Source organism: Brachyistius frenatus, unplaced genomic scaffold (assembly GCF_029030835.1).
Source record: "Brachyistius frenatus isolate BFR_SWC_R1_liver_20210118 unplaced genomic scaffold, ASM2903083v1 Contig_23, whole genome shotgun sequence".
Taxonomy (NCBI): domain Eukaryota; kingdom Metazoa; phylum Chordata; class Actinopteri; family Embiotocidae; genus Brachyistius; species Brachyistius frenatus.
Window position 1 is genome coordinate 565469 of NW_027210622.1, and position 27054 is coordinate 592522.

At 40.2% G+C, this 27054-nt stretch overlaps 3 protein-coding genes across 6 annotated transcripts in view; 1 reads left to right on the forward strand and 2 right to left on the reverse strand.

The window, feature by feature from the left end:
• The first annotated feature begins 664 nt into the window (after positions 1 to 664).
• On the forward strand, positions 665 to 5374 carry LOC138620207 (N-acetylmuramoyl-L-alanine amidase-like). 3 transcript variants are annotated; one of them, XR_011310856.1, is made up of 5 exons: positions 665 to 885; positions 1980 to 2840; positions 3884 to 4094; positions 4503 to 4859; positions 5185 to 5374. XR_011310856.1 is itself a non-coding variant. In XM_069697199.1 (5 exons), the coding sequence occupies exons 1-4, from the start codon at positions 816 to 818 to the stop codon at positions 4804 to 4806; spliced, it is 1446 nt and encodes a 481-aa protein (XP_069553300.1). In that variant the 5' UTR covers positions 665 to 815; the 3' UTR covers positions 4807 to 4809; positions 5185 to 5373. The 3 variants fall into 3 exon arrangements, 2 of the variants coding, with proteins under 2 accessions (XP_069553300.1, XP_069553299.1); XM_069697199.1 differs by having other exon boundaries at positions 4503 to 4809; positions 5185 to 5373; XM_069697198.1 differs by lacking the exon at positions 5185 to 5374 and having other exon boundaries at positions 4503 to 5178.
• Positions 5375 to 5767: 393 nt separating this feature from the next.
• On the reverse strand, positions 5768 to 12886 carry LOC138620209 (zinc finger protein Gfi-1b-like). Its single transcript, XM_069697206.1, has 6 exons — positions 12740 to 12886; positions 9702 to 10003; positions 9212 to 9450; positions 8242 to 8367; positions 7656 to 7821; positions 5768 to 6963 (listed from the first exon to the last, which is right to left on the reverse strand). The coding sequence occupies exons 2-6, from the start codon at positions 9955 to 9957 to the stop codon at positions 6785 to 6787; spliced, it is 966 nt and encodes a 321-aa protein (XP_069553307.1). The 5' UTR covers positions 9958 to 10003; positions 12740 to 12886; the 3' UTR covers positions 5768 to 6784.
• Positions 12887 to 13334: 448 nt separating this feature from the next.
• evi5l (ecotropic viral integration site 5 like) overlaps positions 13335 to 27054 on the reverse strand; it is a 34442-nt gene continuing 20722 nt past the window's right edge. For both annotated transcript variants that reach the window (XM_069697194.1, XM_069697193.1), the window contains 8 exons: positions 26836 to 26976; positions 25170 to 25286; positions 23812 to 23952; positions 23535 to 23699; positions 22753 to 22899; positions 22130 to 22225; positions 21866 to 21961; positions 13335 to 18783 (listed from right to left, as the gene is read on the reverse strand). In XM_069697194.1, the coding sequence (XP_069553295.1) occupies positions 18466 to 18783; positions 21866 to 21961; positions 22130 to 22225; positions 22753 to 22899; positions 23535 to 23699; positions 23812 to 23952; positions 25170 to 25286; positions 26836 to 26976 (1221 nt within the window). In that variant the 3' untranslated portion in view covers positions 13335 to 18465. The remainder of the gene's footprint in view (positions 18784 to 21865; positions 21962 to 22129; positions 22226 to 22752; positions 22900 to 23534; positions 23700 to 23811; positions 23953 to 25169; positions 25287 to 26835; positions 26977 to 27054) is intronic.

Sequence of the window (27054 nt, forward strand, 5' to 3'; positions counted from 1 at the left end):
CAAGACAACCATATACTGTTTTATAATTCAAATATAATATAAAGGCATCTCAGTGATTTTGGCCCTTGAAGTCTCGTGTCTCTTTGAAACCCACTCTTCCACGAGTCTAGGATTATATGTAACACTTATTTCAGTGCATGCAAAATTCCCAAGATAGTGACATGTTTTTTTTTTTGCATTCATGACAAATTGTTGTATGTTGTTGTATCTCGACAACATCTTGAAAAACATCCCCTCATCAGGTAAATTTCCGTTTACTGTAATTCCTATTTTAAAAGTCCACATTTAATCGATTGTTCATGTGATCACCGGTGACTAAAAACGTTTACATAACAGATGCACGTATCACATGAGATGGTAAACATTAACCATAAATCTGGTTTATCTTCCACTTCTGTCGTATTTGCTGACATGCAAAAGATGTTCAAAGTTGTATCACAGGCAAGAGAAAAATGACGCCTCCATCGAACTGAGATAAAAACATTTGTAGTGAACATTGTGACGGACTGAAGGGGGCAAATTCTGTTTTGTTCGTGACACACTTTGATTCACTGTTGGCTAAATCAATATTTGAAGCCACAAGTGTACACAAAGTACTCCTCTCTGTTGGGACACAAGGCTGCAGTCATGCACGTACACCCACACAAATACACTGACACAAATCCTCTCAGTCACAGGGAGCACAGGATTATTGTGGAGGTTCCTTCACATCTCACTGTTCAGGTTTCTCCATTCAGCGTGAGAAAAACCTAATTCTGTTTCTTTTGTTTGAACCAAAAACTGCATTTTGAGAGGCAACAAGCAGGAGATGCAACATGACTGTTTTCGAAAGTTTTTTTGTTCTGGCTTTATTTTCCTTCCTTGCTGTCTACAGCAGGCCGACAGGTAAGCTCAGTTATTTAACATATGGAAAACATTTTTTTAATTTTTTTTATCTTGCATTCCATTTTTCATTGAACTAATTTAGTTACTTTTCTGTTTGTTGATAAAGAGTAGTTTCTTTATACATGTGGCATGTTGGCGTTCACTCATTTTTTGTTATCTGTAAACTGCAGATTTTCCTTACTTTACTACTCGAATATTAAATGTTGTATTTTCTGAATGCAACAAACAAATCATTCAGAAATTCACTCATCACACACAGATATATAAATGTCTACATCTGTCTCCAAAAATAAATATCACATAGGAGCGAGACACAGACATAAAGAAAGTGATGTTGTGTACATTTATGGAGATTTGTTGAGTTTTTAAACTAAGACAAAGAAACACTCTGGTTAAGTTGTATGCTTATGCTGTTTGAATAATTGATCATCACCTCCTCCAACAAGCATCAGGGAGATGTTGGGATAATTGTTTTAACATGAGCTGTGAAGGAAGTAGCCATAACACCAGGTTATAGGACTGGGGAAGAACAGATCACAAATCATTTTGCTTGTTGTTTCCTCTTTTGAGCAATTTCCCCATTTTTTTTGGAGTCAAAAACAATTGTACCTTTCCAAATAGTTTCCAGATGTGAAGTTCCTCTTGCATTTTCTATACTTCTTCCCTTTTAGTAAATGTGAAACAAATTGTAACAACTTAATTCAGTTTTGGTAATAGATATTGAAAAGAGGATGTTTATTTCTAAGTCAAATGTGGATCCAAAATAAATATTATTGATGCTGGGAAATGCCTTGCTGTTTTAAAACATATATTTCATCCTTCTCACCACCCAATCATTTTCAGTTGCTTATGTAGCTGACCATCATCATCAGTAACTGTGCCACTTGAGAAGGTATTAGATCCATATGTCAACATTTTTGATTTACTTTTTTCTACACCAAAGTTTCTCTCTGGCTTTATATATAAAACTTGTATCATGTCATTGAGGACATTAACAGTGGCACTGTTTGACTAAACTTCATTCACTCACTCATTAATGCACTATCATTAACTTCCTTCACTTCTTTTTTTCACCTTGTTTGTGTTGCTGTCAGGTATCCACCTGCGTAACATGGACAGCTTCATTCAAGCCGTGCAGCAGGTTGAAGGCTCCAACACTGGTCTGTCCCCCTTGGCTCTGGTCAGGGCCCTGCGGAGGACCGCCGGCAATGATGATGTAATGACCATCCATTTCTTGGGTGCATCATATAATCTCAGTGACGCTAAAGTTCTAGAGACAGCCATTCTCAACGCATCCTCCTTTAGCTTCTTTGACAAAGCTATTCACCACATTGTGACGGACCATGGAGAAGAACGAGGGGTGGTTCTCACTCCAGATGGCACCACGGTGGCACTTGCACCCTTATTACTGGGCATTGAATCAGGACTGAAAGCCAAGATGGAGGGGACGACAACAGCTGGGATCTTCCCTCTCACCCTGGGCAGGACACTTGGCCTGTCATTCCTCAGCCTCCAGGACTTCCCAACATCTAATCGCTTAGGTCCTAACGGGTGCTGGGACAGCGTGGAGCGTCCAAAGGTGTTCAAGCTGTCTCGGCCTGCCACTCTGGCCACAGATGCCATCATCAATGGGGGCATGGATGGAGCTATACTGGGCCTGGGCCTCAGCAATCTACCTGCATCTGAGCAGCCTCAGGCTCTCAGTGAGATTTTAAAAGGATACTATAGTTTTATTCTGCACGAGGGGCGTGGCCTCGATGCTGTGACCAGTCATGTTAGCCCGAGGCGAAGGGAGCTCTCCCGATCCATGCTGGAGTCACTTGATCTTCACAGCCAGGTGATGGAGACGCTGGCATTGGTGTGGAAGTTGGAGAAGACCGAATGGATTGCTCTGGACACCGGAGTGGGGAAGGCGGTGAAGGACGGATTGCTGGCATTTGTTCACAAGTACTGGGGTGAGCCATGAAGTGATCAAAGACATTAGAGGTGGAAATAATGATTACTGTCAGTATTACTCTTGGACAACCTTTGCAAATAATGACATACCACAGATTTGACAATATTTTTTTTTAATAAAAAAAATAAATCTTGTACATATGCACAACTTTGACAAACAGATCTTTTTGATCCAGATCCCTTTAAGAGTAACTTCAAACCAGGCTGAAAACATGATGTCAGGAGGTCACCATTAGAGGTCAGCAAAAACATTTAACGGGCATTACTCTGCTCTTTAAAGTTGCTGTAATCAATATTCTTTTTAAGTAATTGGTAGCTGCATTTATAATGAAAATAAACCCACAGATAAATATTAACTATAGTAACTAAAGTAATGTTGACTCCCTTAAACTTTAAGGCATCTTTTAGCAGTAAAAAAGCCCCAATAAACACACTCAGCACCACACAGCAGACACTGTTACCAAGTGAACACAGGGGTGCATGTGTCAGCAAAAGAGACCAATATTTCTCTCTGGATTTAGTAAAGACAAAAAAAGGATACAGAAAGTGAAAATTAACAATAAGGGTGCCTCATATCTGCTGGATGTGCAGTGCAACCAGGTATCATGCCAAAGCATGTAATACACTTGGTAGTCCACTAGAGCAGGTAGTCCACTACAGCAGGCAGTCCACTAGAGCAGGGGTCCCCAACAACCAGACCGTGGACCAAAAAACAAACATCTCTGGAGAGGTTCCTTGAAAAGGGGGAAAGACCGAATGATGAAACAACAGAAAATTCCAAGACCACCAACAAAAAGAAAGGTGCATTTAAAATAAAATACAAAGAGTCCTACTTAAATTACGGGTTCATCACAACAGGTGATTCTCATTCTCCAAGCCCGCTCTGTATAATATGTGGCGACAGGCTGTCTAATTGTGTTTTGTTTTTGTCTCAGGCCGATAAACTAACTGAGTCATTGTTTTTCGCCAACATGGCATTTTTTTTTGAAAAGTCTGTATTTATTTGTATCCTAATACTCATTGTCTCTCCTTCTACACACAGACTGCCCTCAAATCATCCCTCGATGTCAGTGGGGAGCAAATGCCCACCGAGGTACACCCATCCCACTCACTCTTCCCCTCCAGTTTCTCTACGTTCACCACACCTACGAGCCATCATCGCCCTGTTTATCCTTTCCAAACTGCTCTCGAGACATGAGGGCTATGCAGAAATTCCACCAGGAAGACCGAGGCTGGAATGACATTGGATACAGGTAACCGACCTTTGAAGGAATGGTCTGGCCTTTTGGGAAATATACTTCATTTGCTTTGTTGCTTAGAGTTAGATGATTAGATTGATACCACTCTCCATGTCACAGAGTGGTATCAAACTTCAAACTTCTCATTGAACTATGTGGAAAAACCAAGGAGATAGTTTAATACATCTGTTAATGTAAGTGAAGGTAGGCTATTAGTAAGAATGCTACTGACTATGTATTGTAAGGACATTCCCTATTGTTGAAAATGCATCACTTAAATATATTTTGGCATAACTCCTGAATATCTTGCACTATTTGCATCACCTCCAATTTTTGCAGAAAAATACAAGTGTAGCCTACTTCAGACCAGTTATTATTCACACCATTCAGTGATCATCTCCTGTGATATCTTCGTGCCCTCAGCTTTGTGGTCGGCTCTGATGGCTACATCTACGCAGGCAGGGGCTGGAACCACCTCGGCACACACACCAGGAACCACAATTCCATCGGGTACGGCGTGTCAATCATCGGTAACTACACGGCCTCCCTGCCGTCTCGCCATGCCATGGACCTCCTGCGTCATCGTCTAGTCCGATGTGCTGTGGATGGAGGAGGACTGGTTGCCAACTTCACCATCCACGGCCACAGACAGGTGGTGAACTACACCACCTGCCCTGGAGATGCCCTCTTTTCTGAAATAAGAAGCTGGGAACATTTCAAGGAGTGACAGGTCACCCACAGCCTTCTTCAGATTCCTAAACATCATTCATGTCCTTCAGGGTTTGACAACTATATTTTTTGACCAATTATTGAAATAATACCACTGTATGACATGGATCTTGGATAATCCTCCAGACTCTGGACCAGTTCATCATTTAACATTGAGAGCTCAGTTTAGATCCACAGTGCAGGATTAAGCCAATGTTGCCTTGAATAACCACCTAGCTCTCTCTGATCATCCCCTCATGCAGAGCAACAGTAGATTTGATGTACTAATACAAATCAGATTTACCTACAGGAGTGAGACCCCTTGTTCCCCCAAAAAAACAAAAACAGACACATCCTTTTTCACAATCATCTTATTTTTCCTTTTGTGATTTTACAGGAGGCTGCTTCTCCAGAATCAGAAGAATAAAGAGAGAATTCACAATCTACAATAAGTGTTATTGTTTCTTAAACCTGTCTTGTTCATCTGAATCAAGTCTTACATCATCAGGATCCATTGCCAGAAACATCAAACATAGATCTTTTTTTAAAATGTTTGATTCAAACATCAGGAACACTATGAAACTTAAAAAGATTTGTACTCTACATTTTGTCACTACAGAGCAGGAGGAAGGACCCAAACGACTCAGATTTAAGGATTTTAAGGCAAACAAGAGAACTTTACTTACAAATAAAGGGTATGACAAAAAGCAGAGTCGAAAGCACGAGGAAAACCAGCCACAGGCATCAATTAATGTGGTGAGGACTTTGATTTGATAATTGAGCAACTGGGAGATGCTGAATTGATTGATTGGGGAAGTGGGATTAAGTGAGGTGGGTGTGAGGCAGGAGAGGGAGAAAGGATGAGACACACAGAGGACCTCTGTAGGGTAAAGTGAGAGACACAGGAAACAAACTGAACTTAAAATAGGCACACAGACCAAAACCATGACACATTTGCAATACAGCTGTTTTATTTATATATTACAAGCATATACTTTTGTTTTTGTTTTTACTTCTGTGCTGAATAATACTGCAATTACCATTACTAATGGCAAAAAGCTTTTGGTAGCAGTTGCTGTGGACTGTTTGTAGTGTCAGACTGAGAAGTTATTGTCCTCAGAGAGAACCAAAGAAAACACATAAAGTTGTTTGTTGTTGTAAAGGGTTTAAGTGTGCACAGAATGGTTTTGTCAGGTGTATGATTTTTCTTACAGATTCTGCTGCATCTACTCACAAAGAAGAAAGAGAGCAAAGCTTCGGTCAAAGCACACAAAGCCAATACAACAAATAAAGGCCCTCAGAGCTACACACACAAAAACATGCAACTCACATGCAGACAGTGAATTCTTTCAAAATGTCTGACTTTTTATAGCAAAAAATGGCTGCAACTAATAATTATTTTCATTAAAGATTCATCTGCATTATTTATTTAATTTGATCAATTCGTTGTTTTGTCTTTAAAAAAAACAGGTAGTCATGAAAAATAAAAAATGACAGCTTTGTAAAACATAAGGCTGTCTGAAAAAGTCCTGTTTAGTTAGAAACAACAATCACAAACACAATGACACTCGATTAATGCGTACAAAGAAGAAAAACAGATTTTTACAGTTGCTGGAAGAAACTGGGGAATGCAAGACCTTTTTTTTACAGAGACATGACCCGTAGGCTCAAGATCACTTAACAATCCATCGAACCACCAACACAATGCTAATTGTTTTGCACTTTAAACGACCAACTTCTCCTCACTCACTGACACTGAATGACCTGACCTGCTTTCCTTGATAGAGTTCAGCCTACCATGGGAAGATGCAGTAGCCTCAAAGTAAGAATAGGAATTAACTCATAAACACAATGGTCAAGCAGCTGTACTCTCTCAGTGAGGATGTTGAGCTATATACACAGTCATATAAACTACCACAGCTTTCGATGGCAGATTTGACTCGGTCGCGAGAACATCACAGTCAGTGGCTGCAGATGTTGTCTTGGCCGTGTCAGAGTCAGCGGTGGGTGCAGTGGTGCTCCAGGTGCTGCTTCAGGTCCACTTTGTAGTGGAAGCCGTAGAGGCATCGAGGGCAATGGTGGGGCCTGTCGTCACGGTGCTTACGGCTGTGGGTGATGAGGTTGGAGCTCTGGCTGAACGCCTTGCCACATACCTGACACACATGGGGCTTCTCCCCTAAACAGAGCAGAGCAAAATTACTTTGAATAAACAGGAGGGAACATTGTGTACATTGAACTGGCTCTAATGTTTTAAACGTTTTTGACAAGAGGAATAACAGTTGAACTTATTACTTTAATTAATTGTTACATGTTAATTTTAAATATTTAAAACCAATATTTTAAAATCCAAAGATGACTTATATCTGAGAGGCTGAAACCAATGGAAAAGTTACAATCAGCAGCGGGTTAGCTTAGCTTAGCATGGAAATAAGGGGAAACAGCTAGCCTGGCTTTATAGGACACAGATATACATACATATGTCAGAAGTGTGCCTGTGTTCATTTGGACAGGAATTACCAATTTTCAAACATGAAAATTAAATAGAAAAATTTATTTCAGAATTGTTTTTTTTTCCCTGTGGACACATATGTGTTGCTGACTATGATCATAAATATGTTTTGCACAGTTAGGAGTCATCAGTGTTACGGGACAAAATTCAGTATAGTTGCCTTTAAAGATGATAAACATTTGGGTGTGTGTATGTGCTGAAAGCATTTGCTAATATAAATTATAGCATTAGAAAGCACACGCATTTAGCATAAATGATGCATGTAAAAATGAACTGCTGTTTAGTTGTATACTATTTCATGTGGATTATGTCAGCAGTGGATTGCAGGGGCTTCAAATGGAAATGATACACAAACCCACCAGTGTGTATGAAGGTGTGTTTCTTCATGTCAGACTTCTGGTGGAACCTTTTGCCACAGTACTGGCAGGGATAGGGCCGAATGTCTGAGTGTATCAGCAGATGGGTGGAGAGGGTGGAAGAGCGCTTGAACACTTTTCCACACACCGTGCAGCCAAACGTCCTTTCCTAAAACAACAGGCACATAGAAGTCAGGAGAAGTACCTCATATTTGCATGACTACTTTAGAGGGCATTGTGTATTTTGTCCAAAAACACAACCAAATAAATCAATAAAAGCAAAAGGTGAGTAGTTCTTTTTAATTTTTTTTAACAGGAGGATTACCTAATTAAGGCATTTATCAATACAATGTGATTTATCAATGCACAGCACGGCTAAGACAACTGATATTCCAGACACATGTTCAGGGTCATGATATTTCACAGCCCGGTTGTTGTCATAGATTCTAACCAGCACAAACATCAGTCCGATAAAGGATCAATGAGTCAGGCGAAGTAGACTAACTAAACACCTCCTCTGCTCCTGCACCCCCTCTGCGCCCTCCTAAAATCACCAACTGGCTGAAAGGAAATGAAAAGAGATGCTGACCTTGCCCCTGCATGGTGACCGCTCATTATCAGCCGTGCTGGACTTGATGCGAGCTGCTGACAGACGTGTTCTGCTGCCATGACTCCTAAATATGTGAGTCTTCAAATTTGACATAAAGGAAAATATCTGCAAAGACAAAATATATAGAGTTTGACACTGGAAAAACTAGAGCAAAGTGACAAGTTGACATTTCTTGGCACTAATATCACTGGAATAGCAAATTTTACAAATTCATTAGGTTTTGGCTCCTCAGATATTATACACTTTACAGAAGCTTAAACTATTTGGAGTATAGCTGTGGTCCAGTTTTACACATCATTAAATCATTTAAGGAAATAGTTGCAAATGTTTGTAAATCCACTGTCTCCTGTCAGGTTTCCTCAATTTATAAAGTTTGGCTTGACTAAAATGTTGTGCACAGGGCGAGTGAGGATTTTCACCCAGCAGTTTTAAGTAAATTCAGAGTTGGGAGGTATCAACAGGTCTCTTATATGTAGCTTGACTCCTGAATTTTGAGTCTTTAGCAACACTACAACCAGGCTGTTGGATGGATTATCATGAAGTTTCATACACATATTCACGTCTCCTTCAGGATGAATTGCAATAACTGTGGTGGTCCTCCAGCTTTACTTCCAGCCATCATGTCAACATTTTCAGAATACTTTCAGAACTGTGATATTTAATCAGCCTATACCTTCACTAACACGCTCAAATATGGTGGAAACTGTAAAATGTTTCTTACTTACTATTGATTTGATTTTGTCTGTATTTATTCATATGGTGTTTTTATTTATATGCTGTGATAAATGCAGCTCTGCCTTGTTCTGCACTTCACTATGCCGTCAAATTGCATTTCATTAGAGCAATTTACTTCAGAACAAATAACCATCATAAATTAGGACTGTGCCTGAATCCTTGAAGCCTGTTTGTCAGACAATGTAGTTTAGTGTATGACGGAGGGATGCCATACTTTGCCACAGAATGGACACTCCTGCCTTGGAGCGCTGATCTTAGGGCAGCTGCTGCCCCTGGTCTCCCTCAGGATCTGAGGGTGCTCCGTGAGATGTCCCACTGATAGCTTGTCTGGAAATCCTGAGCCCAGACAAGGACTCAACCACACTGCTGGTGTGAGAGGGCGAGAGAAGTCTTTCTCCACTGGGCTAAAAGTGTTTGAGTTGACAGGACTGGAGGGCTCAGCAGATCCCCAGTCTGAGAAGAAAGACAGACAGATGAGCTTCTGAATATGTTGAACAATACACTGACGTTTTTTTGTCACAAGGTCAGAGTTACTTGCAAAAAAAAAATCTGTTCTCTGTCTCATCCGCTGAGTTTAACCCATCACTGCTGCTTACTGCAGATCAAGTGTTTTGTGTTTCTTGCTGTCTTTGTGAAGTCCTTCAGAGAAATACTTGTGGCACAAGGCTAAACAAAATAAATAAATAAATATCTCTGCCACCCACCATAAGATCTTGGACTACATGGCCGAGGATACCCACTTCCATTAGGGGCAGCAGGAAGGTCCTGCCGCAAAAATGGAATGGACACTGTGTTACTATCCAGTGTTTCTGCTGTGGAGTCCCCCAGGGATGAACCCCAGGTCCCCTTCTCTTTTCCCAGTTGGCTGAAGGCCACTGGAGTCGATGCAGGGCTGGGGTTTCCTGCTGCAGGCCGAAGGTGGAGCAGCCCTCCTCGCTTCACCAAGAAAGAACGAGGCATCACTCAGCGGGAGAAAAGACCTGATCTACACCTCATTCAACGTCATCTACAGCGGATAAAACAAATTGAATTAAATCAAAAGTTATTGCTTTACACAGACTGTTGCCACATCACCATCATCCACAGTTCCCTCATATGAATCTCACTGTTCTCACAATGTTGTATGAGGTACATGACAGCTGAAATCAGTTTCTTGTGTAATGTTACTGGTTTGCTGTTTAATTTTTATGACACACTGTAACTTAAAACACGTAACAAAATGAGAAACCAAGAGGTTATACAAGATATTTGTATTGCCCAAAAGAGGGCAGCAGAACTGCTTCAATCTGTATAAATACTGTAGGCTGTATACAATTCAGCAGACACTGGTAATATCAGAAAGGACAGAGCATTTTCTATTGACTACATGTAATGATTATTGTTACAGATGTTTCTGGATTTCACTTTATGTGATTACACATAATTCTCAACTTTAAATCTGTATTTTGGATCCAATATTTACATGATATATGATAACAAATAAATACATATTGACACCCTAAAACTGTTTTATTAAATCTGTCCCAGACTGTGTGTAGACCCCTGATGTTTAGGTCTCTACAGATTTTTTTTTAAATTACTAAACTATCGATACTTAATCCACTGTAGGGGAAGTTTTTGAATTTATTTCGCTCTGATTCATGTTCCCTAGACTTGACCAGTTTAATCAGTTTGTCCAAATCTGACCAAAGAATCTTTTCTTCCAGTTTTCTTTTAAACAAATGACATACTTGATGATAAAAGCTTTTTTTTTTTTTCCAGGTTCACACTGATTGCAACACTAATGTGACTGAATCTGACATTTGGACCTAAATTTCCTACAAACATTTTTCGTGACACAAACAGTCATATTAGAATCGCAACAATATCACTTAAGTACAACACATTTCATGACTCAGTGCTTAAACTTGACAGCTGTGAATGAGTCGGGCAGTTCAGTGAAAAACACTGAGGTGTTAGATCGCATTTCAAAAATACAATAAGTGTCATAGTTTTTGCATGTTTAAAAGTATTTTACAGTAACAGAAAATGTAAGTTTAGGAGCTGCAGAGAAGTTGAATTTAAAAAAATAAATGAACTTTCTATCCTGTGTTACATGTTTAAGGTTATCTACAGTGGTGGAGGAAGTGCTAAGACTTATTACTGAAGTAAAAGTACCTATACAAAAATATAATAATACTTCATTACAACTAAAAGTGCTGCAATCAGAATAAGTGCAGAAGTGTTATCAGAAACATGCATTTAAAGTATCAAAATGAAAGCAGAAAAAAGCCCCATGAGACTAGTATATTATTATACATTCGTAAATATGCAACAGTCTTATTACAATGTTAATATATTATTTCATTATTATATATGTATATATGGGGCCCTGTCCCAGAGGTCGCATAGATAAATCTGTGAGACGATTATATGGGGCAGGAAAGAAGAAAAAACAACATCTGATGAACAAATTTGTGAACATTGTCTTTATTTTCTTAGTATAGATTTACGTCTTTGAGACTTCGGCAGTTATTCGGTGAGAGATTTAAACCCTAATTGCTAATTCCTAATATATATATATATATATATATATATATATGGACATACATATTATATATATATATAAGAATAAATATATATATATTATATATATTGACAGCTGTGAGTGAGTCGGGGAATGAGTCGGCCACTTTATTAGGTACACCTGTTCAACTGCTCGTTAACGCAAATATCTAATCAGCCAATCACATGGCAGCAACTCAATGCATTTAGGCATGTGGACATGGTCAAGTGACCACAGTGTACCCATCTTCTGGTGGCTACTTCCAGCAGGATAACACGCCATGGGGGTTAGGGTTATGAACCAAAATCTCTGAGGAATGTTTCCAGCACCTTGTTGAATCTATGCCACGAAGAATTAAGGTAGTTCTGAAGACATAAGGAGCTCCGACCCGGTACTAACGTGGTGTAACTCAAAGTGGCCGGTGAGTGTATATATTAACTGCAGCTGTCAGACTACCATATTCAGTTTTCATCTGAAGTACTATGACATAGAAGTATAAAGTGTTTTCAAGTGTGAAGAGTCCAGTAAAACACACAAAGCGCATAATGTTTAGTTTAAAAAGAGGATGTGTTCAGACTGATACAGAATATTGATCGGACTTCACAGCAGAATAATAACAGTCGAACAAACCATGGATCTGAGAACTAAATATAATCTGTGAATGTAGCATTAATATTCCCTTTATTCCCCATCACTCTCTGCATGAATGACTTTGAGGAAGACAGTAAGAAGTTCTCATTTTATAAAGACCAACTGACTTCTTGATATTTTTCCCGGGCTTGCCTTTGAAATGTGGCGACACACAGAATGCTGCAAATTTTACTGCAGCTCAACCTGAACACACTTACTTTTACCAAAACATTTTACTGTGTAAAGTCTGTAAAACTATGAAAGATGAAGCAAAAGAGCCATCTATAAAACAAAGACATTTTTCACTGGCAATGCGTGAGAATTAAGAATTGTGCTTACACGTGACTTGCACAAAAAAACAACAACAATGCTTTGAGTTATTTGCTGCATATATTTCTTTATAATAAAAACAGCAGTTTAAAGGATGATTCATGTGGCCACATTGATATTATTTCTAAATTAGGTGATTATCATCTGAAATAACAAAGAATAGTTATATTTTATTTATCCAACAGTAGCTAAACGTTCAAGTTAGCATCAAACAGAAATAAATATACAAATACTCACCAGGTTTCAAATTCCACCAGTGCTTCTCGGAATCACTCAAACTTTACACTAAGAGTCTGACTGAGATAGAAACCTTACATCAAGCTAGAAAAGACGCAAGGTCAGAGAGCTTTGAGGTTGATGGTGAGAGGATGATGATTTGTGTAGATGAGGAAGTCTGTGCGCACTGACACTGCGGAGACGACGCTCCAACCACACTGCTTCCTCACACAGAAAACATAAAACTGCACACTCCTAGCAGCATAACATCTGTCCAGATTTTACTTTCATAAAACATTTGCAAGTTGTGGATATGCACGAGCGGTGGTGCAGAAACAGAACGCAGATAAAACGAGGGAAGACTGATAAATCAGACTAGAGAGGAAGTGGATGGAAACTGTGCTGAAAATTCTTCAGAATGTGTTGACACACTGTGTTGACACAGTTGCGTTGCAAAACAGATCATTGAGGTCAAGTTAAAAAGAAGCGGACGGATGCAACTGCAGATTCCCATCGAGGGTATTCAATGAAAACATAAGAGGAAGAGACACAGCGAGAGAAATAAATGTGTGTTTCGGTGGAATAAATGTGACAAACAACAAAATCAGGCCTCTGCAAAGGTGCAATGTCAAAGTTTATTTTGTATCATTCATAGGGATACAGAACACTGAAATGTATTTTTTTCCCCATCATACTGGAATTTATATAATTTTACTGTCATTTAATATATTTGACAACATCAGTCGAACTGCAAGAGATAAAGAGAGAGGGTGGACGAGGTTCCTGGGTATGATGCTGTCGAACATCCATCACATACAGTACGATAAATCTGAGAAACCCTAGACCAGACTAACACTACCTGAAAGGAAACACTCACACTGTATCGTTTAATTTCCCATTTGAAAAACACGTGGTGGATGTTTCAAGTTCAAGATGATAAATCTGGAGGAGCACAGTGGGATCGTATTCCACGTCAAAATTCACTTCATATAACATGGCTGTTTGATGAAGTGGCTGACAATGAAACATAAATGAAATCATTCAGCATAGTGTGTAAATCTCTCTACTTGTATGGCACATTAGGATGTTTAATCATCATGATGTAATGCTGTAAGCAGGAGCAGCCAAAGTACTGATGGTAATTATAAAAATAATACTAAGGATGAAGGCTAGTACCATATTCAAAACTAATTTACAAACATATCAAAATGTTTCATCACAGTAGATAGAGTTGTATTCAGACAGTGGTGAGTCAGAGCACCATCACTGAACAGCAGAACAGCACATTTGTGTCGAGGGACGCTGGGAATGGATCTGGGTCCAGACAAAGGTTTTATTTTGGAGAGGAAACTCAATCCTGAATGAAAGTTTCTACAATTAGCTCACGTAATTTTTTTTTTTTTTTTTTTTTTTTGGGACTGAAATCCAAACTGAAATATTAAAGTTAGAATCCTTAAGGTTTAATCGTGGTCGTTTTGGCAACATTACTGGTGGGATTTGCAAGTGCGTTTTCATAATAAAGTTCGCAAAGTTCAGTTTGAAACATGTTTGGAGAAGTGACTCTGAAAGAAATGACAGAAATGCAACAGAACATGTGATACTGTATGACAACAGTATAACAGCTAAACAAATCATGGGCCGAGAGCATTTATTCCCACAGTATTTAATACAAGAGTGTAGGAAGATTTTCAATTCAAAAATTGTGCAAAATTTGACAAAATGTCAAGAAAATCTTAAAAAAAAAAAAATGTGCAAATTAATAGTCGTTTCCATTCACCAGTTTAATGTTACTATTAGGAGTTGGTAACTGCAGGCAAAATTGAAAAGCGCTGCAAGATGACGTAATTAAAGGAGAAGAATTATTCTGGAAATATGGCATTCATGTATTAATTTAAGGAAAAGTGTGGCTACACGCAAATCTGATGTTTTAGTCTGCTGCTATTTTGTAATTTTTGGTTTTTGCAGTGAATGGTCCTTATTCTGTACTTTGAAATCCGATTCCAACAGTAACAATGAAAACTTAATATGGCTATTTCCCATGTAGGGACTGATATGACAAAACTCTTAAGGATAGTGACTTTTAAGTCTGAAATTCAGCCAGATATGACTCAAAGTAAAAATATCTAAAGGCTTAAATCTCATGTTCAACGGAGCCGCTCTGTACTAAGAACTAGAAGGAACTCCGCTGAAACGTGTTCGTTGACAATATCCAAACACTGATTCCATTGGAGAGATTTCAGTTGCTTCACCCGCCAGTGACCGGTAAAAGGCTGTTATTTGCAACAGTACGGTCGGCAAACCAACATCCTCTTCAACTATTTGATGGCCATTACTGGAAGATCCAGTTTCCTTTTTTCTGAGGAGATAGCAATAATGCTCTGCTTTTTCATTCTGGCTTTTGCATTGCACAAATGGTGTCAGAATTGTGAAGCAGAAAGCAGGCTAATAGAGAACTTCGAGAAAGTCAGTCTGAGGAAATATGAAGCACGATTTAAAAAAAAAAAAAAAAATCAGGCCATATAATCTTGGAGCACTTTAAATCACGTTACTGTCCCTCTGAAAAGATGAATATAATAAGAAATGATCCCACCATGAATCCATTATTCCACACCGTCTCTCACAGCATCATGTCATGAGTGGAGAGTTCGTCTCTCTGTAGTGCAAAAAGCAAAGATCACTGCTGTACATATGACACCGTTTGATAAACCGGACGCACTCGGACTTCTCTCCATCTTCGGTAAGACTTCACTGACAGTGACGCAGCTTTAAATATCATCTATATACTTCTGTTCCTGTCACGCCGTATATTTCATATTTCATATTTCTCCGTGCAACATTTTACAACTTTTTTTTTTTTTTTTTTCTTAAACAGAATATATTATTGTTTGATATGTAAAATATTTCCCACCCACACACTCTCCAGTTGTGACGACGGCGTTTTCGGTGGCGTCCTTACAAAATGAACTACTACCCTCCGCTTTAATTGGTCCACGGTCTCAGCTGTCAGGAAGTGTAATGAGCACGTGAACTGGTGAGCCACATCAGCTCATGAGGGACACTGATAATTCAAGGGATAAGTTTGAAAGGGGGACTGATACCACTCTCATGTCTTGTCTGTTAAATATGAAGCTGAATACTGGAAATGAATTAGTCTTGCTTAGCATCAAGGAAACCTGCTAGCCTGACTAAGAACAAGGGCACCAAAATCCCGTCTACCAGCCCCTCTAGAGCTCACTAATGAACACATCCCTCATCTGTTCAGGATCATTTAAAGAAGAAGAAGAAGAAATATAAATTCCCTTTCTTACGAATTAAAAGTGTATTTATAAAACTCTACTCGACTCTCAGCGGTTTTACTCGCTGCTACAGCTTCAGCTACTTGGTGTAGTCACTTTTAAGTAATGTTGGCAGTGCTGCCGACTACATTTAGTGACGTTTTAGACCCTTTGAGCAACTCTTTTTGTTTTTGTTTTTAAAAAGGGGCAAATCTAGTGACTTTTTTGGGGGATAAATCTGAGCTTTTTGGACAAACATGACCATCTTTCCAAAAGAAGAGTCATCTGTACAACCCCCATGTGCGAGTTACACCTCACTGCTTCTCCTCGATTCGTTTAGTGTCGGAGAGGCTGCGTGAGGGAACAAATAAGAAGGCCTTTCTGTTGCTAACTTTCTCTCTCGGTGATCATTTAACATGTAAATATAGCGAAAATCCCAGAACAGTCGTCGTCTTTAAATGATCTGCGCGGTGATTTTATCGGACGACCTGACGGTTATAAAATTCTGAGTTTTAGTGGCGAAGAGCAGCAGCTTGGAAAAGTCTTGACGGGACTGTTGGTCAACATGTTGTCTTGTTAAACGAGAGCACATTTGGAGTACAGCGTGAAGAAGAGAAGCGCCCCCGGATGTAAAGCGCTGACATCACCTGACACGACGCAGAATGTAAATACGGCGCGATGGCGTCACAAACACGTCAATTACCACACAGACATCCAGTGATGAGCTATTTCGCAACTTTTGGAGCTGGCTTCAGCTCCTCTCCACAGAAAGTAGTCAGCAACACTGAATGTTAGCAAACCGTAGCCAGATATTTCTACGCAACTGAGGTTACTGAATCAGTCCAATGACTGTATGACTCTTTTTTTTTTTTTTATTTTTTTTTAACTTCTGCTAATGTTGCACAATGTTTTACCATTATACCAATTGTGGGTTCAGAAATCTTGCACAGTCTTGCATTAATCTTTAATCGACAAAGTATAGTATGTAAAAAAAACAAGCTGGGATTTAAGGGAGGGTAATGTCGGGACACTCCCCCCTGCTACGCTAAACTAAGCATCTCCTGGCTGTAGCTTCACAGAGACATCGTAGTGGTATCAACCCTCTCATCTCAGTCACTGTAAGACGCTGAATACAAGCATTTACCACCAGGTTGAACTGCTCCTTTAACTCAGACGCGATAGTGTTTGGTTTTGAAGGAAACTGTTCCCGTCCTTGCTGAGTATGAAGAAGCTCCGGGGAGGAAGTTAAACTGTTCAGTTATAGATTTGATTGCTCTACACGAGTTGGATGGTAACCTTTCCAAGACTTAAAATAAAAAAAGAACAAAATGAAAGAAAGAAATTGAAAATCATAGCAGCACATTTTCCGTCTCTGAAACACTCGGAGTCACAGTAAACCCGCGAGATGACTGGTTGGCACGAAGGACGGTGTAGAAAGTTTGGCCTCTGTCGGTATCTCTACACTCCTACAGTTTCATATAGATATATAAAAAAATAAAAAAAAAATATCAAAATAAATTACAACACATAAATAATTAAAAGACAAAACAAAAGATTTGGCAACATCGAGTTTCTTCCTTCCTTTTTTTTTGTGGGTTACTGTGAATATGTTTTTGACATAAGCTGTTGTCATCTGCAAGCCGCACAGACAATGTTTAGTAAGTTAATGATTCATTTAAAGAAAGCCATCTTGTGATAACCCTATAATTTGATTCGGATGTGTGCACTCATCACCTCTTACATGTTCTTTTTAACAGTTCACACACAGGTGAATAGATGGCTGACAATTTTTTTTAATTTTTTTTCTGAAGGCAGTGAGGATGGATGTGAGTGTTACTATTGAGAGGCATTAAAAAGGGAAGAGAAGGGATAAAGATGTATTTAACTCCGAGCCAATCAGGAAGGAGAGTTATATGAGGGTGGACAGAGTATACAGTGTGTCAGGTGTCTGTACTCAGTTTGTAGGAGGAGGGAGGAGAGATTTTTTTTTTCTGTCTGTCTACCCATCTTTCACTCCTTACCACAGGTCCAGATTCAGGTCCAGAGGTGGATCTCGAGCAGCAGCACTGGTCCAGTTTCCGTCCATTTTGTTTGTTTGTTTGTTTGTATGTCATGTGTTTGTGTTTGGATGGACACGTAATTTGCCGGACAGTTTCTGGCGCAGTCACACGTGGGAACACGAGGAGCGGTTTCACATTAACTCTTCGTCCGGCAACAGGGGGTCGGACGGTGTGGGCGACACGGTGGAGGACACGGTAACAGGAGCGGAGACATAAGGGAGGGATGGTCAGCAGAGGTCCAATCAACGCAACTATGTCTGCATCAAGTAAAAGGTAAACACTGGAAAAGCCGAGGAGGAGGACTGGACTTGATAATGCAATCCCAGTTTACAGTAGCGGTTTAGTCCTGCGGAGCTCCGGCGTCTCTTTAGGTCAAAGAAATCCAGTGAAATCACTGCACCCTCGCCGGGTCTCAGTTATCCAGCGCCTCGGCACACACCATGCTGCTGTAAAGCGGCTGTGGATTCGGATGTGACCGCACCCGCTCCTCTGCCTCGCTGTCCGTGCTGCCCTCGCTGTCGAGGCGGGCAGAGGGGTGACACGGGCCGGACAGGCCGGGGTAGAGGGCGGTGGCAGGCAGCGGGCTGGGGAGGAGGTCCTCGTCTGAGCTGAGGTAGTCCCCCTCAGCGGAGGCGGGGCTGGCCAGGCACAGATCCTGGTAGTTGGTACTTCCCATCCCACTGCTGACCCTGGAGCTGGGGGCCACCTTCTGCCCTCGCAACTCCCTGACCTGAGTGCAGAGATGAAGGTTTTTGGTTTAGTGGGCGTTTAAAGGGCGCGCGAGCCTCTTTGTTTCTATTGAAGATGCAAAAAGCCTTACAAGTACAGAGCTTTAGTTTCAGTAGTTAGTTTCAGTGGATTGATACATATTTGGTGAGTATTGACAGCAGCAGGACAGTGTATGTGGGACTGTCTGTAGGCAAGGCAAACAAAGAGGGAAACGCATTAGAAGAGTGAAACTTTAATACGATGATGACGTAATGACAGCAGACGCCCTCTTTCCACAGAAATTCAATAGTGCATCAGTTTATCTGTACAATATACACTATAGGACGTTTGTGTGTGTTTATTTCAACAGGTCACCCTCTTCTGCCAAATAACTGTTGTCAAAAAGTTGTAAGGGATTTTGTAAATGATATATTATTATCATCACTCTGTAACAGTCAATTATGATGATGTTTCATGGTGTGTGTAAATTGTGCTTTAAATGTCAGCTTCTGGGAAATGTATGAAAAGGGGTTGTTGGGTGTTTAAAAACAAAAAAGAAACTTTGATGTGTATGTTTCTTACCATTGAGAGGTCATATAAATGGGGCTGTGGGATTTCTACAGCTAAATCAGAGCATGCACCTGATTCGACTGTCGGGCAAGTGAACTATATTTTATTTTATTTTTTTAAATAGAAAATAAAAATATAAGTGTTTGCGTGTTTCTGTTTCCTCGCAGCTGACCAGCTGTCAGGCGGCAGTGGTGTAGCGGTTGATCACAGTTGATCCTCACACGCATGCTGTTTGCATGTTAGCTTTGCCTTTCCCACAGTGACTCATGAAAAATCTCAGAGGTTTTTGTTTCCCCCCTATCAGACACTCACGCTAGCTGCAGGTGGGGGGAGGGGGAAACCAGTGGTTAACCAATGGAAATGTTTTGACTGTCTGACAGTTGTTCAGGCGACAGCAATTCAAAGAAAATAAGACAAGCTTTTTGCATTTGCTATTATTATTTTTTTTTTTAATATGAACAGGTTAAATAATATAAAAAATAATATATGCCCAATTCAAGTCATTGTGAATCTTAATAAATGTACACAAATAATATGCGTGTAAAATTACATGAAGTACATCTATGTATCAGCAGTGCCGATATGACTCAATCATAAGATGATCCCTTCCAGTCCACACTGAGATTTTTCAAAATGGTTCATTGTTTCCTCATCTGTACTCACGCAAGTTTCACTCTCATTTATTAAACCACTGGTTTGATCAAAACGGTGAGCAGAGGAGCGGTAAAGGGCAGGGCAGGCTCATCACACCCCCCCACTTCAAAGTTTAAACACACTTTGTTCTAGTCACGCACTGCTTCTCTCTGAATGAACAAACCCAGCGCATATGCCGATATACATTTCGTCACGACTGAGTGAGTGAACCGAGTCCAGGGGCTGCATCGCAGTGGGTTCGCCTACGACAGACAACAAATCTTTCTGATTGTCATACACTTATTCTTTTAAAGCTCACACACGTTTCCCTCAAGTTCACCGTGAACCAAATGATGAGAAAATAGCTGTAGTGGAAGAGCAGTGGTCTCTTATTATATACTACTACGACACTGAAACGACTGTGCGTGCATTTAGAGGTGGAAGTGGTGTCTGTTTCTGAGGAGGCATGTAGATGACAAGATCTCCCGTGTTGGTTAGCTCAGCTGCAAGATAAATGTGTGCATTTATTTACAGTGTACACACACTGTGTGTGTTGAACACCATTTTAAAGTATCAGTACGGAGAAAAGAATATAATCGCTGCAAAAAAAAAAAAAAAAAAAAAAAGGGGGTTTCGGTTTCCTGTTTGTTTGTTTGTCAGCAGGATTGCAAAAAAAAAAAAACGACCAGCTCGAGTTCCATCGAACTTGAGTCAAGAAAGAGCTGATTACAGTTTGAAGCAGAAAGAAATCACAGGGTGGATCAACAAAACATTCTTTACTTTCATTAACATTGTGAGATTAAGCATTTGGTCAATTTAATGCCAAACAGCTTAAAATCCAGTAGATAGTTGTAAAGTTCAAAAGAGATAAAACATAAATAATCTCTGCAAGTCCGAAAGATAAATTTCAAATAGAGGAAAGGATTCAAATAGGTCTGGTTTTATGTTGAGCCGTTTCTGCACATTGGAGAAACGTTGGCTTTAGAGTAGGGTATGGCATATTCATTCAAAGCGACTCAACTGGATTAATTAAAATACAGACTAAAAGAATTTAAACAAGCAGCGGCACGGTTTACAATCAGTAAACTATTCTATATTAACATATTTCTTTGGTTTGTGCATAGCTAGCCTCCAGATAGTGCTACCACAGCTTCCATGTCGACGGAAAATGACGTCCACTGTATGAATTTGTCGCTCGCCGCTGAACCCTAAACACATTCCCAGAAGTAACAGTGAAGCATTAACACAACGTCTGGCTGGATCGTTAAAGAGAAGCATGATGGAAATTCAGTCTGTTTATCGGGCTACAAATTCTCATCGTGGGCCATGAATGATTCATCTTTGTTGTTTGTTTTTCTAAAGTAACCCGGCTTCTGAAAGATGGAAGAAATAGGACTGCAAACATTCATTATTTTCTGAGGAGTATTTTCTCTGTTAATCAGTTCAGTTATTTATCAGGAAGTTGTATAAAACGCCGTTCACAGAGGACAATCTTTGATGGTTTTGTCCAACCAACAATGTTATTCAGTCAATTTTCAAAGACATAGAACAAAGTAAGCAGCGAATCCTCAGATATTTTCTGATAACAAACTAATGAGTTCATTAAAGCTGAGCTCTAGGAGGTAAAGTAAAAGGCTCATGGAAACCAAACATTGATTTCATCGTCAGTAGAGAAACAAACATGCACAGTGATGTCAGAAAGGGACATTAAAAAGCTGACAAAAGTTGTTACCGGGGTATTAACTGTTAAAAAATAGTACAGTATATCTGAAAGTGGTTTAACATGCTACTTGGGGTTTATTGCGCAACTTTCATTATGAAATCCTGTAAACGGTGAATTTGTTGTCTCCTCCATGCATAAGACAGAGGCTGAATTGAGCGTGTTTTTTGTATGAATGTACCTCGTTCTTGAGCTCAGCGATGTGGTCACGGAGCTGGTTGATGTACTGTCTGGAGTCCGAGTGGTTCAGCTGGCCCTGGATCAGCCCTTCCTCCTTCTGAAAAACACATTTTACACACATACACACACAAAGGTTCAGGTCACACTCCCTTTAAACATTACTACACTGTTAAATCAATAGATTTATTTACTCAGATCCAAATATATGGAAAATTTGACGTATATACAAAGATGGGTCCACACGGATACTGAGACCCATAAACACCTGTATCTCCAGATCTGCGATCTTCTGCCTGAGTTCAGCCATGGCAGCCATACTGTCTGCTTCCCTCAGTCGCACCGCCATCACCTCCTCTTTACTCTGCATGCATCATCACGGAGGGAGGAAGTGGGTCAAGAGAAAGAAAAAGAGGAAAGATAGTATTTTCTGATTAACAGCTGAACATCGTGGATGACAATCATATACTGGATTTCAATTATGGAAAATGAAGATGCATCATAAACTGTCTCCGTCCCATCATCTACATCCTGCTCTTTCCTCCGTCCTTTTCCAGACCTCCTTTATCGCATCTGTCGGTCTTTCCAGGATATGCATCAAAGATTTATAGGTAGAGTGACGATTTCTTATCTATTATCTATTTTTGTTCTGTAAAAATGTATCTATTTCTTTCTCTCCATCCTTCTCTGTTGTTCACTCCCTTTCTTGTGCCTCTTATCCATGTTTTGTCTTCTTTCCTTGTTGTTTTTCCATCCAGGTCTCAGTACTGTATGTTCATATTTTTTTTTGCGTTTCATTAAGCCGTACTAGGAAGTTGCTGCTCTCCCCGTCACTTTGCATTTTTCCCCGTTACTTCTCTCCCCTCTTGCAAACTGCAGTTCTGTCCAGACCTTGCAGTCGGACTCGGACTGCTTCCTTTTCATTTCTTGGAGTTGGGTCTGCAGAGCTTTGTTCTGATTGGCCAGCATCTGGAGCCGGTCCTGCAGGGCAGAGCGTTCCTGTTCGTGGCGACCGATATGTTTGCTGTGGATCTGGTTCTATGGAGAAGGTAAAAGTCAAAGGGGAGATGGTGAAAGTCGAGCCCTGACTGCTCTAAGTAACCAGTTAGGGTAATCAACAAAGGAATCTTTGAAAAGCCTGAAAATAAGGCCTTGAAATCCATTTGACCAACAGTGCAAAACCCAAAGTTAAGTCATATAAAGTGAAGTAAAATTGAGAAAAATGGCTTAATAACTGAGATAAGTGATTAATGGAAAAGCATTGCTAAGGAATTCATTTATGTTTTTATTTAAAGTTTCGTATTCATCAGGAACAAAGCCTATTTATCAAAGAAAAAAAATCCAAATGATTTAAGGCAAAATTTTCTTTTGTTGTCTTTTGCTAGATTTGATGAAAACATAAACATGAGGCAAAAATTTTATTCATTAAAATGAAATACCAATTCATTCACCAGTTAATTATTTGACTCATTGTTTTGATACTAAAGAAAGAATCCCTATAAGTCATATGTAATATTGTTTGCGATCCTGAAACCACAGTGCTGATCGACCTTAAGTCATTTTAAAATTAATTCTCATACAACAGGCTTGAATCAAATCAAACAATTCTGACTTTTACACCTTATATCTGTGCATATAAAAAAGAAGGTGTGTAGTTGTGCGTCGTGTCTAACCTGGCTCTCCAGCTGCAGGGCTTTGAGTTTGACCTCTCTAAGCTCAGCCTGGGCCTGGGCCTCCCTCAGTCTGATGGTCATCAGTTTGTCCTGCAGCTCGTTCATGGCGTTCTTCTTCGGGGATTCTTTCCAGCCACCCGTGCTGCTGCCGCGGGACATATGATGCTGCAGAACAAAGAGCGAACGGGTCGAATGTTTCTGCCACTACATCAGCGCAGCACATGAACGCGCAACGCGGGAGGTCATTAACAGAGACGGCAGCAGTTTGCGTCTTTACCTGCCAGCGCTGGTTGAGCTCAGTGACGGTGTCCTGCATCTCTCTGAATGAGCGCAGTGTCTCCAGCTCCCTCAGCTTCATCTGCTTCACCTCTTCCTGCAGGGCCGCTACGTTGTTCTCATCCGGCAAGCAACTGCTCCTCTGGATGGACAGTTCAGCAAGATTAACCCACACAATTGCTAGTGGCTGTGCGAGACTGTATGGAGGCAAATGTTTTAAGAGGAAGGCAATTATTGTTAGACCTTAACTTTACACACTAATCATTGCGGTGAGTGAGGGCCTGAATATACGTGTGGAAACCACGTAATGCGTAGTAGTTCTGCTTATACCACATTGCGGAGTTTGCTTGGAGGATGCAGCAGATCGGCCTCGACAGGAAAACGGATCCCGAAACTCCGGGGAAATTTCCCTTCATGAATTGTGGCACATTTGATTGTCTTTATATTGTTTTAAAGATTAATTGTAGCGGTGCAGGTAGAGCTGAATGTCTTCACGTCATGCTTGGTTTTCCACAGTATGCGCAGCTGCTGCCATTGCAGCATAGTGGTACACCGATGTCCGCGCAATTGCTCCACGTTAACACTGCGATGACGAAATTTACGTCACGCAAACCGCTGCGTACCCTGAAATACTCACGGGTATAGAAAGCATAATACCATCCTACCGTTAAACGTAAACATAACTTCTGTTTGTTTATGAGAAAAATCCACAGAGGAACTTTAAATAGGTTTTCTACCTGCTGGAAGTGCCGTGTTTGATCATCTTTGTAAAAGGTGACACATTTTCAAAAGTAGCACTAAACTCAAACTACAGGTGAAGTTGATGGGAAGGTCATTAATATTGCAGGTATTTGGTCAAAATTAAAAAAATACTGGTCAAGTTACAATTTTGACCTGATGAAAAGTCGGGGGTCAACAGACTTGTTCCTCTCATGCTGAGACACACAAAAATGTCTGAACCAAATTTCAGCCATTCAATAGTTTAAATGTAGACACTAACAGACAAACAGACACCGCCACACTTAGACCTGCTACTGTGGCTACAAAGCACAAGTTTCAGGAATATGAAAAAACTGCAGAAGTAAACGACGACAGAGCCATGCTTGATTTTTCTAGTTTTCATTTTTATGCTGGGGTATAATCATGATTGAGAAGAGGCGGAGCTGTTGTGTCCCAACACCTCATCAAGTGAAACGGAAAGCTTGAAAACTCAAATATGTGTGAATTAACACTTAGTTAACAGGGTTTAGTTTACAGTCAGATCAAGTTGAGCACATTCACAGATGCGCACGGCCGCTCCGTCGGCTCGTTGTTCACAATGTACTTTCTCCCAGTTAAAATGTGCGCCTGTCGGCTCACCTTCTCCAGATCGAGCACCTTGTCTTGCATTTCCTTCAAAGCGCCGAGCAGTTCAGCCTCACGCAGCCTCGACTGCTCCAGCTGAGTCTGCAGATTGCTTACAAACGGCTCTGTGTACTGAAACAAACATCACCGCGTTACACACGTTGACTGTAAACCAATCAGTCATAGCAACTTTGACAAAAGGCTGACGTGCTTTCTTGAACCCGTGCTGCTGAGCAGACATTCACTAATGACTGTGAATATCAGTCACTTGAACAGAGCTCGTTTGGGACCGTTTTCATTTCTTTGCCGTAAGCAGACCGGGCTGCAGGTGATGCAGTTTGTCATGGCTCACACTTCAGCTCAGCTAATAATACCACAGTGTCTTTCTGTTTCTTTGGTCTCTTCAGCCACATTGAGTAAAGTGTTGCATATCAAACCATTTCCAAAACATTTTTTTTTTCGCTAAAATTGTCATCAACCTACATTCGGGGGAAGATGTTACGTTACCAATTCTTAGCAAATGTCAGCGTATATCTAAAATACCTAATCAACTAAATTTGGTTAGCAACAAGCAGCACTTCTGCTTCTTTGACCGTGATATCAACAAGAGCTGCCGAAAAACAGAGAGCTGAGTGGAACATACTTTCCCATGAGGCAAAACACAAAAAGTTGAAATTGGGCGAGTACAATCGCGTGAGTGCAAGGCTCGATTTGTCATTTTGAGTTTCTCAGTTTTAGTTATCAAAGAGAATGGCGTGTGTCTGGAGGCGTGTTGAGGGAAGGTTATAACAATCTCAGCGAGATTAAAAACACTTTGATTTTTTTGAAGATAACTTTTAATGATCAATTCAGTAAATTATTTATTTGATTGCATTTTTATTCTCATGAATAGGTGTGAGTTTTTCAGGTGACTGCTTAAACTTTAAATTAGTGAGTAACAGCACAGGAATATCCAGTCTAGAATCTTTAAAAAAAAAAAAATTCTCATTTTTATATCTGCTTCTGTTCAGCAGTTTGTAACTACTACTGCTAACAATACTGCTAAGTTTATCTTTAATTTGCATTGGAAAAAAGAAGAACTCTCAACAGAGAATTTTAGAACACAAATATTGTAAATGAGTTTACTCGATATGACATTGACCTAAATGAACCACTGTTGTGTGTCAGCCAGAAAAACTGAAATATTGAACAGGTTTATACTTCAGGTCAAGGATTACAAAATGTACATAAACTCTGATGCACTCTGTATATTTAAGTATGACTTATTGCTACATTTACTTGGGTATCTAGAATTTCATACCTTTCTTGTAATAAGGCTGTGAAACATGTTTTGCATTTTGGTGTTTCAACTTTTAAACTTCCAGTGAAGAATGACCAAACGGTGTCGTATTCTGGTAAAAACAACCTAAATGTTTGTCCCAAGACAAACCGACTCCGTGCTGCAAGATGACTGGACATCCTTAAAAAAAGAGTCTGACATTTTCTGTGCAAACACGGGTATTACGTTTATTATAAAAGAAATAAATGTGCTTTTCTTATGAAGAGTTTCATGAGAAGACCACATCTGGATAATAAATATGAAGCCGGAGCAAACAGACAGATAGCTTAGCTTAGCATAAACACTCGAAGCAGGGCGAAACAGCAAGCCTTGCTGTGTCTGTTCATCCATTCGTTTGTTTACCTTCTGTTGTTGCAGCTCTCTGATGGTTTCCTGGGCTTTCTCGAGGCTGTCGTTGGCCGTGTTGCACTGCTGCCTCACCACCGCCAGCTCCCGCTTGATCACGTAGTTCTCCTCCGCTTCCTGCGCCCTCGTCACCTGTCCCTGGAGGAGCAGGCCAGAGCAGGACTGGGGTCAAAACCGTCTGAGGAGTTTCAACTTTCAAATGCAAACCATTGAGGG

Excerpts from the sequence above, each read along its gene's own strand:
- LOC138620207 (XM_069697199.1), top strand. The coding sequence starts at position 816 with ATGACTGTTTTCGAAAGTTTTTTTGTTCTGGCTTTATTTTCCTTCCTT. Across the intron at positions 886-1,979 it reads TGTCTACAGCAGGCCGACAG|GTATCCACCTGCGTAACATG; the intron begins GTAAGCTCAGTT and ends TGTTGCTGTCAG. Across the intron at positions 4,095-4,502 it reads TGGAATGACATTGGATACAG|CTTTGTGGTCGGCTCTGATG; the intron begins GTAACCGACCTT and ends TCGTGCCCTCAG.
- LOC138620209 (XM_069697206.1), bottom strand. The coding sequence starts at position 9,957 with ATGCCTCGTTCTTTCTTGGTGAAGCGAGGAGGGCTGCTCCACCTTCGG. Across the intron at positions 9,451-9,701 it reads ATGTAGTCCAAGATCTTATG|ACTGGGGATCTGCTGAGCCC; the intron begins GTGGGTGGCAGA and ends CTTTCTTCTCAG. Across the intron at positions 6,964-7,655 it reads ACACACCTTCATACACACTG|GGGAGAAGCCCCATGTGTGT; the intron begins GTGGGTTTGTGT and ends TGCTCTGTTTAG.